At 36.2% G+C, this 17,301-nt stretch overlaps 1 protein-coding gene across 4 annotated transcripts in view; it reads right to left on the reverse strand.

Annotated features, from left to right (window-relative positions):
* Nucleotides 1-5,637: 5,637 nt before the first annotated feature.
* LOC138713546 (uncharacterized) overlaps nucleotides 5,638-17,301 on the reverse strand; it is a 226,985-nt gene continuing 215,321 nt past the window's right edge. For all 4 annotated transcript variants that reach the window (XM_069845713.1, XM_069845709.1, XM_069845711.1 and 1 more), the window contains 2 exons: nucleotides 6,640-6,834; nucleotides 5,638-6,320 (listed from right to left, as the gene is read on the reverse strand). In XM_069845713.1, the coding sequence (XP_069701814.1) occupies nucleotides 5,985-6,320; nucleotides 6,640-6,834 (531 nt within the window). In that variant the 3' untranslated portion in view covers nucleotides 5,638-5,984. The remainder of the gene's footprint in view (nucleotides 6,321-6,639; nucleotides 6,835-17,301) is intronic.

Below are 17,301 nucleotides of genomic sequence, written 5' to 3' on the forward strand. Positions count from 1 at the left end.
GCCGCCAATGCATTGACTGCTCCTTGGTTTCCGGGGTGAAGTGCGAAATCCAAGTCTAATCGCCCGTGACGATCCTGTCGAGGAACTCGTCGCCATCATCGTGATACCGTTGCAGAAATATCAGTGCTGCTCCTAAACATTGCATTTTGTGTTCGGGTGTCAGGTTTTTCGGCACCCACTTGGCACACACTTTTTTGAACAGCAGGTGCTTAGTGACAATCTCATGCAACAAGGATCGCGATATCTGCGGAAAATGGCTGCTCAGCTCCGTAATCGTGAAGCGACGGTTCTCCGTGATGCACTACCGCACCAGCTCAACACGATCATCATTGATGAGGGACGGTCGCCCACTGCGCTTTTCATTATGGACACTTTGACGACCTTCGGAAAACTGCCTACACCAGCGTCGCACCATCTGCTTACTCATGATGTTCGGCCCATAGACCTGATAGAGCTGCCGATGAATTTCAATTGGCACAATGCTTTGTGCATTAAAACCTTTATCACCGACCGAACCTCGCAGGTGGCAGGAGAAGGAATAAGAGCTTCCATTTCGGACCACTGCTGCCACGCTACTGGCACTAGGCGGGACCTGTCCGGCTGGCATATGATTGATACGTCATAGATCTGTTACACATGCGCAATTGACACGGCTAATTACGTTTACTTTCAAGGGGAAAAAATCGGGAAGCTTACTTTCTGGATGCGCCTCGTATTTCAATTTGTGAAACCTTATGGCAAAAGCGTTCTCAAATAGCATCACCTACCACTAAATGCGGGACCTTTTTACACATGCTACTTGTCACTTTTCTTTTATAGACTTGTGACGAATGTTTTTAAAGTCCGAAAGTGTTGCAACACCACAGATGACTCCAACTTTTCGTCTTTAATTTAGGCATATTGAACACTTACAACTTTCAATGACAGAACAAATCAAAATCGCTGTCTAAACTGAAGGGAAAATGTTACAATGACAGAACAGAACAAAATCACCCTCTAAACTGAAGGGAAAAAGTTGCGCTGAGATTATAATAGGAAAAAAACAAACTCTCACGTGAAATCTATTAGCGTACCATTGAGCGGATGTTGCAACATCTGGCATTTGTCATATCGATCGCTAAGCACACGTGTGGGTGTCTGGTATGAGTGCGTGACGTATACACTGCACGCAACTTTGATCCTTAATGGCAACATTTGCAATTCTGGTTTATTTAATATTTCCCAAAGTATTAGAGATCCCATCATAAAATTTTTGTAATAGATTAAGAAATTGTGTATCTCACCATAAAAAATAAAGCATGGTAAAAAAAATATTCGATTTGAAAATATCAACATTTCTTTATTTTACTTTAAGTTTTAATACATGCTCGAAGTAAAAATCCATAATAACTCAGAAGTAAGTTTATTGGCATTGTATTGGCACAATTTTTATGTTGATACAATGAAGCATGTCATTTTAATAATATTTTTCACAATAGTCTACATATCAACTCCCCGAATGTTTTACCCTTCATTACCTTTCAACCATTGGTGATATGAAGTTCATATAACTATTTATTATTATGACATTCATTTACTAGAGTATTGAAAAAAATCCAGAATTTGACATTACAAATTTTAAAATTTTGCATGGAATGACCCTACTGTAAACAAGAGTGAAGTTAATATTTTAAGATACAGTCAAGTATTTCTCACATTTATGGACATGGTTGACTATTCTGACCGACCACCATGTGAAATGCAAAATCTAGCATTGCACAATGTACATTCCACATTTTCATCCGCACCTTTGTTGAATGGAATATCTCTTCTGATACTATCGTTTATACTGCACTTACGTTTCATGATGAAAAACGGCACAAAATTATAATGCACTGTACAACTCAACTTTCGGCTATGATACTGATTACTGAATGTAATCGATGGAGAGAGAAGAAAAGAGCATCACTCTAAATATCACCAACATTGCAATAGAAATAATGTTCTATGAATTAGTCTCCAGGAGCGCTACTTATTGAAAAGAGAACAACTTTCGTAATCCATTTTTAGGAAGGCTATTCAAAAGCGGGATTTCAAGTCCCGGGAAAAGCGGGACGAATGGGAACCCTACTGCTTCATATATCAATAAAGTTACGCCGTTGATTTTCAAGTTCATTGTAAACAGCAGTTTTGTGATCCCATAAATGTTGCAGTTTTGTTGAAGATTCGGAATGCCTGCTATACGTCAGAACTACCTATAATTTGTAGATGCATACACTCGCTTTGTTGATTTTCAAGGTTTGTTTATTAATATTTTTTTGTAATAAAAGATGCAGAGCCATCTTGTTACAAGCCGGAGCATAGATAGGTTTGGCAACACTGAGTGGAGGCGGGCGAAGGCAAAATAAGCATGATGTTTGACGTTTTAGAGCTTTGATTTCGTTGTCACATGTACATTTTCGACATTCATTTAAGTAAGTGCACATGATCAAAATTTAGTGTAGTGATGAGAGGAACAGAGAATGAGGGTTTTTGAGAATATGGTTCTTAGGAAAATATTTGGGGCTAAGAGGGATGAAGTTACAGGAGAATGGAGAAAGCTACACAATGCAGAGCTGCACGCATTGCATCCTTCACATGACATAATTAGGAACATTAAATCCAGACGTTTGAGATGGGCAGGGCATGTAGCACGTATGGGCGAATCCAGAAATGCATACAGAGTGTTAGTTGGGAGGCCAGAGGGGAAAAGACCTTTGGGGAGGCTGAAACGTATATGGGAAGATAATATTAAAATGGGTTTGATGGAGGTGGAATATGATGGTAGAGACTGGATTAATCTTGCTCAGGATAGGGAGCAATGGCGGGCTTATGTGAGGGTGGCAATGAACCTCCGGGTTCCTTAAAAGCCAGTAAGTAAGTAGTAAGTAATAAGTGATGTTCGTAATTTATTACGGAATCCGAAATGGTATTTTATTTGAGCACTAACCCTAGGATTCGGTTTTACTTGTCTCACAATGGCCTTTCCTCTGTTTCACTTAACTTCATTCGTTTTGGTTTTCTTGGTATATTCTCCACCGAACCTTTATATTTAAATTTATTAACAATAAACTGCATCATTGGGTGACTTTGTTTACAAGTTGCCCTATTTTATTTAGAGAATATCCCTTTAGGACAAGATTGACAATTGTCGTCTTGAAGTGGGAATGAGCTCTTTATATTTACTCATCTTGAAGAGCACACCTGATGGGGTAAACAAACGAAGCAAACTGTGCCTTGTCATGACCCATGACAGTTTGTGCCATGTAAGAAATGCAAACATGCCTACAATGTATTCCAGTGTATGAATAAGAAAGTGGCTTGTATTTTGGGTTAAAAATACTTATTTTGTTATAAATAAAATACCGTATTTTAGTTTTGAAGTGCTTTTTGCTTTGGATATTTACACATGTTATGTCTCTCTATTTAAACTACAAAAATACAATTTAATATTTTCAATAACTTATTCAAAGATTCTGTTTTTATAATAGACTAGCCGTACCCATGCGCTCCGCTGCACCCGTTCGGAATAAATATAAAGTAATTACATAATTAAAATAGGACATTTGATCCAGGGAACATTCGTGTTTGATAGAAGGATAAATCATTTAATATGTTACTTAATTTAAATTGTATTTAAAATATTAAAATGCGATCATTTTGATCCAGAGACCACTCATTTGGTGCAATGACAATTCCTTTACCATGTTTCTTAATTGTCATTACCAATTATTTTTGGAAAAGCAAAAATTAACAAAAAAATTTTGGCTACAGATTTATTATTATGTTTATATTATATTATATTATATTATGTAAAAAGTGTGTTGATAACGGATGTACTCGAATTAGAAAGTTTTTAATTTGTTCTGGGAGCTCTTGAATCTCAGGAGGAACAACTTTTACAACAGCACAACATAATCTGCTTGGCTCATTACCCAATTTTTTTGCATTGCATTAATTGCATATATATTTTATGTATTTTAACACGATTCAATTGTGCATAGTTAAAATTTTAATTATAAAATAATGGATTGCTAAGCTAACGTACTATTACTGCATACTAAATCAATACACTCTCGTTGTTCGTTAATTCTCTGAGATAAAAATGAATATGTTCATAAACATTATTTTAAGAAATACAAGAAATGAATATACAGAATAACCTATCAAGTTTTCTGTGCATAAGAAGCTATTTTAATCTTACCTGTCCTCAATTCACTCACAAGTTACTGTAATAATATTATAGAATTATGTCCATCCAGAGAAACTACACTTTCCAATGATGAAATAATAATTAATTATACAAATCGGTTAATTTAGCTTCCGATATTACTTCATGCAAACACAGAAACATTGTCTGTAGGCTATGTTTCATAGCTTTCGATGGTTGTGTCCAAGGCCCCTTATAGACGAAGTCATTTGTTTTTTATTTCAATATACCGCCTTAGATGGCAGTTATTTTAATTTTAAAACTCATTTATCTCATTAAATATCAGTCCTATCAAAATTTTTCAAAGAATAAACCTTATCAGAAATCATTTTTAAAGAAACTTTTGTTATGTAACATTTTTCACAAAAATCAATAATAAGCGAGATATTTCGATTTATTTAATTCAGGCCCCCTTATAACCCCCCCTTTAAATATCGTATTTTGAATGCCATATAGCCTAAAATCTAAGTTACAACGAACGTAATGTATATTACAATTTTCATCGAAATCCGTTCAGCCATTATCGCGTGAAAAGGTAACAAACATATAGACAGACAGACACACAAACACAAATTTCAAAAAAGCGATTTTCGGTTTCAGGGTGGTTAATTATATATGTTAGGACCAATTATTTTTGGAAAATCGAAAATTGCCAGAAAAATTTCGGCTACAGATTTATTATTAGTATAGATTTAGTCTTGTATGAATAACAAAGTGATATAAGCTTACTGTATATTGTCACAGATGTGTTTAAATTTGAATTCTGTGTTAAGTTAGTAAACCTACTGTTGAAGAAAACTTGCAGATATTGACTATTGTCTAGTCTTCCTAATGACCTGATGTATTATGTGAAATGTTTGGTGACTGTTTATGACTACTGTTAAAGTACATCCTTATTTTATATTCGTTACATTTTGAATTATCTTATTATCCTTGTTTCCATTCTGATTGGTATTCCTAATTAAACCTTCCTCAATTTTTAATTCATAATCCACGGCATGCTTCAACTTCTCAGACAAATCTGAAAAGTAATAATCATTAATTAATGCATCTGTGACGTGACAGCCCATGAAGGGTCAATATCGACCAGCAAACTGCTGTTCTCACGTCCACATGCCTCCGTAGATGTGAACGATCATCCAACCAGTTTGGTAGTAGTATGTGGTTAGATGATGATCCCTCCAGCCATTGTAGCTCGTTTTTGAAACTGGATTTTGCTATTTAGCGTAGCTGCCCGAATTAATCACGATGCTGGATGGGCACTGGTCCCATACATTGGTTGAAATTTCTTTCCCCATAATGACTCGAACCAGCGTTCATTCTGTAACGTGATTCCAGGCATGATGCTTTATACCATGATGCTATGGAGCAGGACAAGCTAACATAGTAGTCAAGAAATGAGCAGTAAATCTAAGACATAGAACTTCTAGCTTTACTTCACTTTTAAAGGAAGACATTTCAAGCATTTTCATTGCCTTACAGAATCCATTGACCAGATTTCAATTCATGAACCTCTACATTAAAGGTCTGCAGAACGATATGCTATAGTATCTCTAAAACTAAGGCCTTTGTTAGTATCCAAGCAGTTCACTTTAGAATCAGTAATTCGTATTTTCTGAGTATTCAACATATTCTCGTAGCATAAGAAACCAAGAATTATTTCTGGATACACATTTTCGAATAATAAAATTATACTATTTCTTCAAGAAATTCAGTGTTCACCAAGCAGCTTTTAAATCTGTATTTGTATAGGATTTTATGTTTTGTTAATAAGACAACGTGCTCTGCGATATGGTAGTAAGGAACCCCTATAGCTTAGCATGAGATCCAGGTTTCTGTCTATAATTTCTTGTGCCAGTTGTTCCATATCTCGATCACAGATACCTGTCCAGGCATGTAGATCACCTAAGAACCTCAGTGATGGGCAAGAACTGATCAATAACTGCACTGAAAGAACTGATAAATTACATTCACTACGCAAAAGAAATACACGGAGATGCTCTAGACGAGAATTCTCAGCCAAGCTCTGAGAAATGAGTGTATCTTCTATCACTTCTACCCCTTCTCCATAAGACTCTTCTTCTAACACCACCTATTAAAAGAAAGTTATATATGAAGACATTATACACCATAATATGTCATACTTATGAAGACAATATACACCATATTAGTAATATTGTAATTTCAGTTTTGCTCCTAAATCCACAAATATAGACAAAGTTCTAGAATGGTGCAAGAAACTGCAAATATAGACAAAGTTCTAGAATGGTGCAACAAATCCATTTCAAGATTTGAATGAAAATGCACTTTTTTCAAATATATATAAGGCAATCAAAAAATAAATAAGAACAACTCTATGAAATAAAAATATAGCAGAATTTAAAGCTGGTTTTAAGGTAACAACACCTGACCTCAAGATGTTCCAAGCATTGGGCATGAACAAGAAGGGTATGCAGAGGCTCTGTACCACCAACACGGATTCTGCAGACAGCAAGGTATGGCAACATAGCTCCTGTTTCTCCATACCATCCACCTTCCAGCTTCGCTCCAAGTTCTTCAAGACGTGGGCAATTCTCTGCTAGCACAGATACATCCACAGAATGCATCTGTTTATCAGAGGAGGGAAGAAGAGAGAGAAGCGAATACATACCGGTATAAGGTTCAGTTACTTTAAAATCACTTAGCCTTTTTTTTTGGCATAAGGTTGTATAAGAATATTTTTATGTTGGAAAGATATTACAATCAGTATGCAGCAGATAATTACTCTAATTGTAAACTTAAAAGAACTATAGGAAATATGGCTTTTCATTCTCCAAATAAAGTCAGCAGTTTTGAATCTCAATTCAATAATAATATGAATTATTATGATTACACACATAAATTATCACATCGCTACCATTGGCAACAGGTGGCAAGCTTTGAGTTTAGTGTAAAGAAGCTCACAGGCCTTTAAGTCCTCCTGCATCAATCACATTGTTCTCCAATAGAAAACGTTCAATTGTACATTGCTGGCAAATTTTTTTGATCTCAACTGTTGTCCATGATACTGATAATATTCCATAATACACACAAAGCATGCACATGTTTATGTAAGTAATGACGAAACCGTATTAAATAAACTAGAAAAAGCGATGTAAAGGCCACATAATTCTTGTTTATATAATTTACAAATCTGGTATATTACATGTCAATGCATTGCCACTAATGACAACCAGTATTCTTACATGTTGTTCAACTAACACTATCATGTTTAAAATATAAAATTATAGTTACCAAAATGGAAAGGGAATATGCAAGCTACATAGCAAATTTAAACTTCGAGTTATAAATTATGTATCTGAAAATGGAAAACAAGCAGTAAGAAGAAAGTTCGACATAGATGATAAATTCACACGAAAATGAAGTTTACAAAAGACAGAGAAAAGACTCCTAAAATAGGTGTTCTTTACAAGTAAGAAACTACAAATACCCGCAAGTAGAAGAATTTGTGATTCCCAGGTGAGGTTACTGGTGTAAGGTTATCATTAATCTCAGCTTGAATGGAATTATGACAGAAGTACCTTGCTTGTCTCGTGTCCTGCCTTAATTACTCTGAGATACTCTTTTGTTCTGTTAGAATATGTTTTGAATCTATTAGCCTGCAACAACAAAAATTTAAACTGTCATGCAACTTTCCTAAACTGACTAGGGCATGTAAGTTTGTGTAAATAAACTACAGATGCTTTTTTGTTGTGAAAATTCGTTTACTTCCATGTGTATTAATGTTCCATCGTCTTTGATATCTTCTCTAAATTGCATTTAAATTTTGATGGAATCTTTTGCCATGTTATTTACTAAAATTAATTTCTTTTCCAGACTCGAATTGTGTGTTGTTGTGTGCATCTAGCAATTTGCTCACATAATTCTTGTAATCTGGAGCCTTGTTATTGGCAAGAAAACTTCTCATGACATACAAGAGCTTCCCACTCTGTCTTCCCTTTTGTGCCCACTCAAGACACAAGCATACCATCAAACTAGATATTTTTTATGTCTTCCTTCAAAGCAAAGTGGAAATTTGTCAAAGATGTACCTAAAAAGGCTTCATCTTTGATAAAGTCTTGGTAAACTCTTTCATTAAGCCAGGCTTAATATGGAGAAATGGTAAAAACACTTGCAAAGGTTTGGCAAGACAAGACTTTGTCATATAACATTCTTACCAAAGACTAAGTCATCTTGAAGCAACCAGTCCTTCTGAAATTAATTACAATCTCATGACTTGCTGTCCTACTTACATATAAAACATGGATATTTAATGTAACCAAACTGTTGATCCAAAATTATAGACACTATGTTGACATTACTACAAACCTGGCCATTGTGCTCATGGTATCTGATTCACAACAAGAGCTCTGCAAAATCCTCATACGATTCTTTAAGCACCATTGAATCAAAAACATATCCATTGTGAAGAGGGACACTTTTAAATTTCTGTTTGGGACATCGATGAACAATCTTAATTCATTTTGATAGTACTGTATTTTAGAAGACCAAGCTTTAACATCAGTTCAAGAGCACTGTTGTAGTACACGAGAGGGCCTTCTTAAGAAAAATAAGGAATGACTTGCTGTCCTACTTACATATAAAACATGGATATTTAATGTAACCAAACTGTTGATCCAAAATTATAGACACTATGTTGACATTACTACAAACCTGGCCATTGTGCTCATGGTATCTGATTCACAACAAGAGCTCTGCAAAATCCTCATACGATTCTTTAAGGACCACTGAATCAAAAACATATCCATTGTGAAGAGGGACACTTTTAAATTTCTGTTTGGTACATCGATGAACAATCTTAATTCATTTTGATAGTATTTTAGAAGACCAAGCTTTAACAGCAGTTCAAGAGCACTGTTGCAGTACACGAGAGGGCCTTCTTAAGAAAAATAAGGAATTAATTTCTTTTCTCAGTGTCTGTACTACGAGGGCTGTTTGAAAAGTTAATAGCTTGACATAGAAATTAAACTAGGATTATTCTGAAAAACACTTTATATCTCAACATAACCCCCTGAGATTCACACACTTGGTCCACTGGTGCTGCAATGGTGCTATACTCTCCTTGCACACAGATTCCTTGACATCTGTAAAAAAATCATTCTCCTGCTGCGACAAACTCTTCATTTGACAAAAATTTTCTCCCAGCCAAGTTAGTTTGAGCTTTGGGAAAAGAAAGAAATCTGAGGGTGCGAGATCTGGTGAGTGGGGGGGGGGGGTGCGGCTACAATTTGAACCGTAGTTCGTGTAGTTTAGCAACCACCATTATAGACCTGTGAGCGAGTGCATTGTCGTGATGAAACAACACTATCTTCTTGGCCATACCCGGCTTCTTCTCGAGAATTTTCCCTTTCAGTTGCTGCAGGATATTTAGATAATATTCTCCGGTTATTGTTCTCCCCTTTTCTAGATAGTCGATCATGATTATCTTCTTAGAATTCCAGAACAGAGAGCCATAACTTTCCCAGCTGATTGAACAGCTTCTGCCTTATTTGGAGATGGAGAATCACTGTGCTTCCATTGTTTCGACTACTGTTTTTTCATCCCTGGTATGTAGTAGTGGATCCACTTTTCATTAGTGATCAAAACTGCCTAAAAAATCGGGCGTATTTTTCTCAAATCCAGTCAGATAAACCCTCCAAATCTGACATCTGACGTCCTGTGTTAACAAATGTGGAACCCAATTTGCAGATACCTTTGAAATGCCCAAGCCATTGACTAAGATGTGGTGCAACAGCTCAATTGAGATATGCATAACCTCGCTAATTTCCTGTACTTTCAGTTGACAGTCAGGTCACTGAACACCATGTCATAGATTTTTTTCTATGATTTCTTCACTTGTTGCTGTTACTTGACATTCACCGCAGGGATCATCTTCCACTCTCTCTCGACCATATTTTTTCACAGCTGAAAACGCTGATTCCCAGTGTAGCATCAATGTCTGCTTTGATTTCTATTGGACTCATTCCCTTTTTATGACATATTTAATGACAGCATGAAGCTCGATATTTTACATTTTTACCAATCTGTTTGGCACACAAACTTCAAAATTAAACTACACAACATAAAATTATGATTGTTTCGTGCTTGAACTAATGTAAAATGGCCACTAATAATGTTAACCGGACTCTGATGTTGACATGTTTTCAATGCCATCTATGTATCAGGTCATGAATTTTTCAAACCATCTCGCAGTAGTATGACATATTTCTTTATTGTTGATAGCGGTAAACAAACAGTTTTCAAGTGCTTTCTAACTAATTTAATTGATAGTGTTATTAAGTTAAAACAGTGTTATAATTTTGTTAGTGCCGTTCCATGCTCTATTGTGTCACATGCACGCACGCACGCACACACAACACACACACACACGCACACACACACAACACACACACACACACACACACACACACACACACACACACACACACACACAGAGTGAACCGTAAGTAATGTGGTGAGTAATTCCTTGAGTAAAGAGCAACAAAAAAGTCAAATACCATTTTTCTATATTTTGAATAATTTTCCAGAAAAACGTGCATTTTAAAACACATGAATTATGACATCTTGCAATGCTGTGAGGTACAACCAGCTGGGTGTACACATTTAGTTGTATTGCTCTGAACAACCCCCCTGGCTTGTTGAAGGTCATTGTTTTTAAACTCGTAAGGAAAAATACAGACGATATACGTTTAATTTTTGTGTTTCAACTGTGTTAGAGAACAGAGAATGAACAATGCCCATTTCACGTTATACAAAATCTAGGAAAAATTAAAATTAACTCTAAACCTAAATTTAATTAAATGTTCAGAGAACACAGACAATAAGACACGCTTATTTCAAACTAAAGTGAAGAGATTAGGAAATAAGGAGCTTGGTATCAAAGTTGGACAACTCCAGTTTTGCTTTTTTTTTACAGGAGAGGTGAAAAACTAGATCCTTGTAAACTAATGTCACCCTTATATATATATATATATATATATATATATATTTAACATTCTCATGGGTCAGAGAAATATTTTTTCAGTCTCAAAATGTGATTAAAGTTAATATTCAGGTCGAAATTTACGTTTAAAAAGTGGAGTTGTCCATCTCTGAAACTAAGTCATGGAGTTGTCTGTTTTTGAAACCAAATGAAGCCATATTTAAAGTGGAGTTGTCTGTTTTTGAAACCAAATGAAGCCATATTTAAAGTGAAATTGTCTACTTTTGAATCTAAGTCACTTCTAACTCGGTTTCAAAGCAAACTTACGTAAAACAGTACTTATTCATCCACAAACCAATTATGCAGGGTCTCTCATAAGTACCATAACGAGTCTATCGAAAAATTAACTCTTTTGGGTAATTTTTTGAAATGATGTTCATCCTCACGAAAAAGAACCATTCCTGGTGCTGTACAGTCGATTTGGAAATAAACGCCCCTTCCCTTCGCCACCAGAGCTATTAAACGAAAGAATGGCTAGTGTTTTAAACCTTTATTAAAATACATAAATGTAAAAACAGTTTCAATTGTTGACAAATTATGGTGTACAATTTTCAAAATGTCTTCCGTTCTGCTGAATGCACAAATATAAGCGATCTATCATCTCTTCATGGATTCTGGTGAGCTGCATGACATTTTATCATTCCAGTCTATCACAACAATGTGTATAGGCAAGGCCGTGTGCCATTATCCTTGGGGTATATAAGGCCATGCTCCAGGTCATTTTAAGTCCTTGGCATATAAAAGGCCATTTTAAGTTGGCATCAAATGCACATTACACATGGATTAGTAGCTTCCTTTGGCAGCGGGAGCAGGGGGTGTTTGTTTTCAAATCAACTGTACGGCACCAGGGAGGGTTTTACAGTAGTAATCAGTAAACTTAGATACAAGAAATCATATTTACCGAGCCATAATTAAAAGCAATTGTGTTACGTTTCCATATGTCATTGTCTCACCCATTTATTCCTTCCATATGCGAGCTACATCTCTCTTCCAGGCAACTTTACAATGTTGTCACACTGCACCAGATTTTTAAAATTCCTTTGCAGAATGAAAACTTACACTGGTTTGGATCAAATTTCTGTATAATTAAAGGACACAACTAAAATTCTTTTAGTCATTTATTATCATAATATACTCCTCTCTTAAATTGACTGAGCATATTTAGGAATTTATTCAATAGCTTTCCCAAAATACATTATGAAATGTTTAATATAAAATAATTTTTTTCTCGAAAAGGAAGCACAAAGAAGCAAATTTGCATTGAATTTTTTCGTTTGAAATATCTCAAAGAATAAGCCCTTAAAATTAATTACATTACTTACGGCACGCGCGCACACACGCACACGCACACACACACCACACACACACACACTGTATTTTTACATGAATTAATTATTTAACGGACGCTTCATTATTAATCCAGTTTCCGCCCAGTGTGAGGATCTTCACTATATTCAAGATGATTTGGAAGCAGATCCCCAGGATTCAGATTTCAAGGTGTTCATTCATAAAAAATTGAAAATCAAAATTACTAATAAAGAAGATAATGTAATGTAATAATAAACGTTTGAAGCTTAATCCAATCACCTGCACAATGGATGTTTCACATTCAAATCTAAATATCCATTCTGACATTCAACTGAAGAATAAATATAGTCCTCTTACTAATAATTTGGTTCAAGATTCTTACTTAGCTGATCAAAATGTTTCCACGTCTTCAAATAGTAGACCTAATCTTACTTCACAGTATCCCTTAAGACTTCATACTACAGGATAGGCAAAATAGAACCGGCCTGGAAAATCTTTGTTCCAGGCTTTCCTGCACTGAAGCAATGTTTTCTGATGTTCGAACTCTCTTCGGTTACAGTTTTTATTTGCTACAAAGCCCGTTTCATGCCTTTTGCCACTATATTTTGCATTGCAGCCTTTACTGAAGGTTTTGCCAAAACACGTCCAGTCTGAAACTCTTGCACAAACAGTTTCGCACCTTTTCCATGAATTGTGCTTCGTATAACACTCGACAATGAACACGCGTTGTTTTATTGTGAGCACCATTTTGTGTTGCATTCAACTGGCCACTAACACGTCTGCTCCTCTCACTCACTCAAAACTAATGACACAGCAAAGCTCGGGACAGAGCGTGCGGGAGATGCGCATGTGCGGACATGTGACAGCAACCCATTGTTGCATCGAAATCACGGTATCCTGCATTGATCAGGGTCATTTCCGCGTCAGTCTTATACTTATAAATTCATATATTTCATATATATTTTCTGCAGGCCAGTTTTATTTTGTCCACTCCGTAGAATGCCACCTATTGCAGTTAAAAATCTTCTAGCTGGAAATATTTTCGAACAAAATAAGAAACTTCAGTCTTTTCTTGAACACCCAATGCAAATCAGTTACTCGAGTGATAGCATTAAATATCACATTGGCTCCAGGTCTGACTATCATAAACTACAGGGTGGCACATGAAATGATGAACCATTTATATTTCAATTCATTTGACACATAACACAACGAATTACATAAACTTAGAATCACGAACTCATGGGGAATTGATGTTAATGAAGTACTTGTTCCATGTGGCCACCATTTTGCCGCAGTAGCTCTTCAAGACAAATGTTCATATTCTGCAATACTCGTCGACACACTTCCACAACATGGGCTCTGAGTTCCACCAGATCTCGAGAATGCTGATGGAAGACGTGTTTCTTTTAAGAATCCTCAAAGAAAATAATCGCAGTGATTGATGTCGGAGGTGTGAGGTGGCCAAATTTGACCACATTGATGATGCTGAGAAAAACAGTGGGACAACACTCTTTCACCAGACGTTTGATGCAGGAATTCGAGAACAACATTGGCTGTGTGTGGTCGGGCTCCATCCTGCATAAGCCACTGCGTATGCATTGGATGTCGAGTGGCATGAAGTGCAGGAAGAAACTGCTTTCGCAACATGACTATGTTCCATTCCGAATTGACTGTTTGGTCGAAGAAGAAAGATCCAGTTATACCGTGACTTGACAAGGCAGCACAAACACACACTTTTTGGCCGTAATTGTCCCTTTCATGATCGTTGCGTGGACGTTTTCTAGCCCAAAACCTCAAACTCACATGGAAATATGCCTCTTCAGAGAACCAGGTGTTGTGCAAGAACCCTGATCTGTGCTGAGTTCTAATGGACTTTCCAGGGACCACTGCATTTACGAGCAGGGTTTGAAATAAGTTGCTTTAATAGTATAGCCACAAAATCAAATGATCCAATACTTCATGTGCCATCCTGTATATAGAATTCTTACGAATGACAAAATTCAATTTTACTCACATGAGCCCAAAGATACCAAACTCTTTCAAGTTACGCTCAAAACCTCCCAGTAAATGTCGAGTCTTCGCAACTAAAAGAATTTATATCATTGAAAATATAAGAGAATTAAATGTCTCAGTAAAACTGCAAGATGGAACATCTATCAGGAAACCTATTTCAGGGTGGGTGTGAGTGGTTTAGCTTCCCAACAATGAACACACTAAATTAATCTATCAATTGAAAGACATAAATAAAAACATTGTCAACGTGGAATCATTTAGACTTTCCTCTCACATTACGCAATGTCACAAATGTCAGAATTTTGGCCACACTTCTAAAAGATGCCATTTACCAACCTGCTGTGTAAAATGTGGAGAAAGTCACATATTCGCAAACTGATTAAAGATATCGAGCACTTACCTAAATATACTAACTGCAAAAGTACACAAACAACAAGTTATAGTCCAGTGTCCAGTTCAGCAACAACAAAGAACTGCACTACTTACGAAAGTCAGATATAAATCCGAAGTTAAAGTCAATCATATGGACCTCACGGATTTCCCAACATTACCTACGTTCATAACACTGATGATGTAATGTTTCCTTAAGTGATTCTATAAAAGATATTTTCTCAGTTTTCAAACATTTTAACTTTCAATACGTAGAAAAAGTCATTAGTTGTACTCTTCACAATCTGAATTCTGCAAATGACACAGTCTCAAAAATTCTGATTTTATGTGATGGTTTCAATAACTTATTTCAACATCAAAATACTCAACATGGTCCTTAGAAGTACTTCTATTCAAAAAGGCTCTAACTATGATATCGATTTGGCTTGTATTACTGAAACCGACTTAAAAGCAGAAGTGAAATTCAAACTTCTAATTACGACATTTCTTGTAATGACAAAGAATTGAGTAATTAACTAGTGGACTTACTCGTGTTAATTATGTAAGATTTGTCCGGCTTACAGCTGTTTCAGTGCTTCACGCACCATCCTCAGAGCCTACTAGATCATGGCGTCACACAGTGGTTCCAAACTCAAATCTGACTGGACAAAAGGTATGAATGTTTGATCTTCAAAACAGTATAAATACTGCAGTTCTATAATCCTAAATAGTCGTGTATCTACGATTCGTATTCAGTTTTCTATAAATATTATTGTGGTCTGCGCAGGAGCAGGTAGAAGTCAAGTGTTCAGCACAGACATACTCTTCTCGTTAGCATCGCCCGGCAAGTTACCTTCGGAACATCGATGTCTGAAGATATAATATATTGCCAATCCCCTTCGAGTTTCGATGAATAAAACTACAGGTATTTCCCTACATTTTTAGTGCATTTTCGAACTTTAACATTGTGTTATTTAGTTATAATACTCATTAATACACAGAGAAGTGTTCCATGAAAATTTTTAAAATTTTATTTGCTGTAGCAGGCCCGCAAAAGCAAAGGCCACAAAAGGCCACTGTCAAAGCAGGTTCAGCATTTACATTAGTCATTTAGGTATGTAATTATAAAGGTTTTATAACCAACTTCAACCACCTTCTCCTTTTATTTATATTTTTGTGATGGTGGACGGAATTCTAAGAAGAGAACTAGTTAACATTTCGTGAAAAGAAAATAATATTTTAAGAAGATTAGCCTGTGTGTATGAGTATGTATTAATTAAAATGGTTTAGGAGATTCTGAGGGACATGATCCTAAATTAGTGCAGAAAAAAGTGCTGAATTCTGAATGAAACTTAAAGAGCAATGGACTAATTGCCTCTATGTATTATAAAATTTTTTTAAGGAAATACAAGGATTGGTTAAGTGTTAAAATGACTTTTTAAAAAAAATAGACTGTGTCTAGCAACGAAAAAACAAAGATCGTCCACAAAAGCCGTTTCATGAATGTGCTGAGAAAAGTCAGAAGAGGAAGCTAAAGCCTTTGGTGGAAATACACTTGGTTGATGAAATTGCTCTTATCGCAGAAATGGATTTAAGACCAACATATAGGCCTGATGCAGCAGAAATGGTAAAGCAAATGTTAAGTTTTTACTCAGAAAGGGCCATGAAAATGAATGAAAGAAAAGAAAACAAGATCGCTTACGTAAAGAAATGGGACTTCTTGTCGACATTCCCAAACCAGAATTTGGTACGACTAATGAGGGGATTAGCACGCGGAGGTTCTTCAGGTTTGGCATCAGAAGCTACTGGCGTAGATGAAGGCTTAATTCGGTGATTTGGAACCATCTTTAAAACCAGTGGTCGTCATTTCGTAACTCGCGAATCAACCTCTTAATATAGCCTACAAGCAGGGCGGAGGGGTAAGGCATGATTTCCCTCCCCTTAGCCAACACTTGTTCATTCAACGTTAAGCAATCTGGATATCCTCCTCTCCTACATTCCCGTTTGCTGTGTATTGCGGGCTGCATTTTATATGACGTAATCTTTGCCGACCACTGCTTAAAACAATCGCCAGTGGGAGAGTTTGAAAAAATACTGTTTGGGCACTGTAGAATTATACATCCAGAAATATAAGTGGTATTATATGCCGCAAAGTGTGCATAAAATACTTATCCGTGGTGCGCAGTTGATAAAGGAAGCCGTACTTTTGTTGGGATGATATCCGAGGCCTAAAGATTACATGAATTTCAGGGAATAAGCTTATCAAGCGCGCAAATTTTGTAGAGCCGATATGACGATGGATTTGATGGAATTTCCTCTGGCCCGATGGTAAGCAGTCTTCGTAACTAACGCCAAAGAG

The sequence above is a fragment of the Periplaneta americana genome, chromosome 14 (assembly GCF_040183065.1).
Source record: "Periplaneta americana isolate PAMFEO1 chromosome 14, P.americana_PAMFEO1_priV1, whole genome shotgun sequence".
NCBI lineage: Eukaryota > Metazoa > Arthropoda > Insecta > Blattodea > Blattidae > Periplaneta > Periplaneta americana.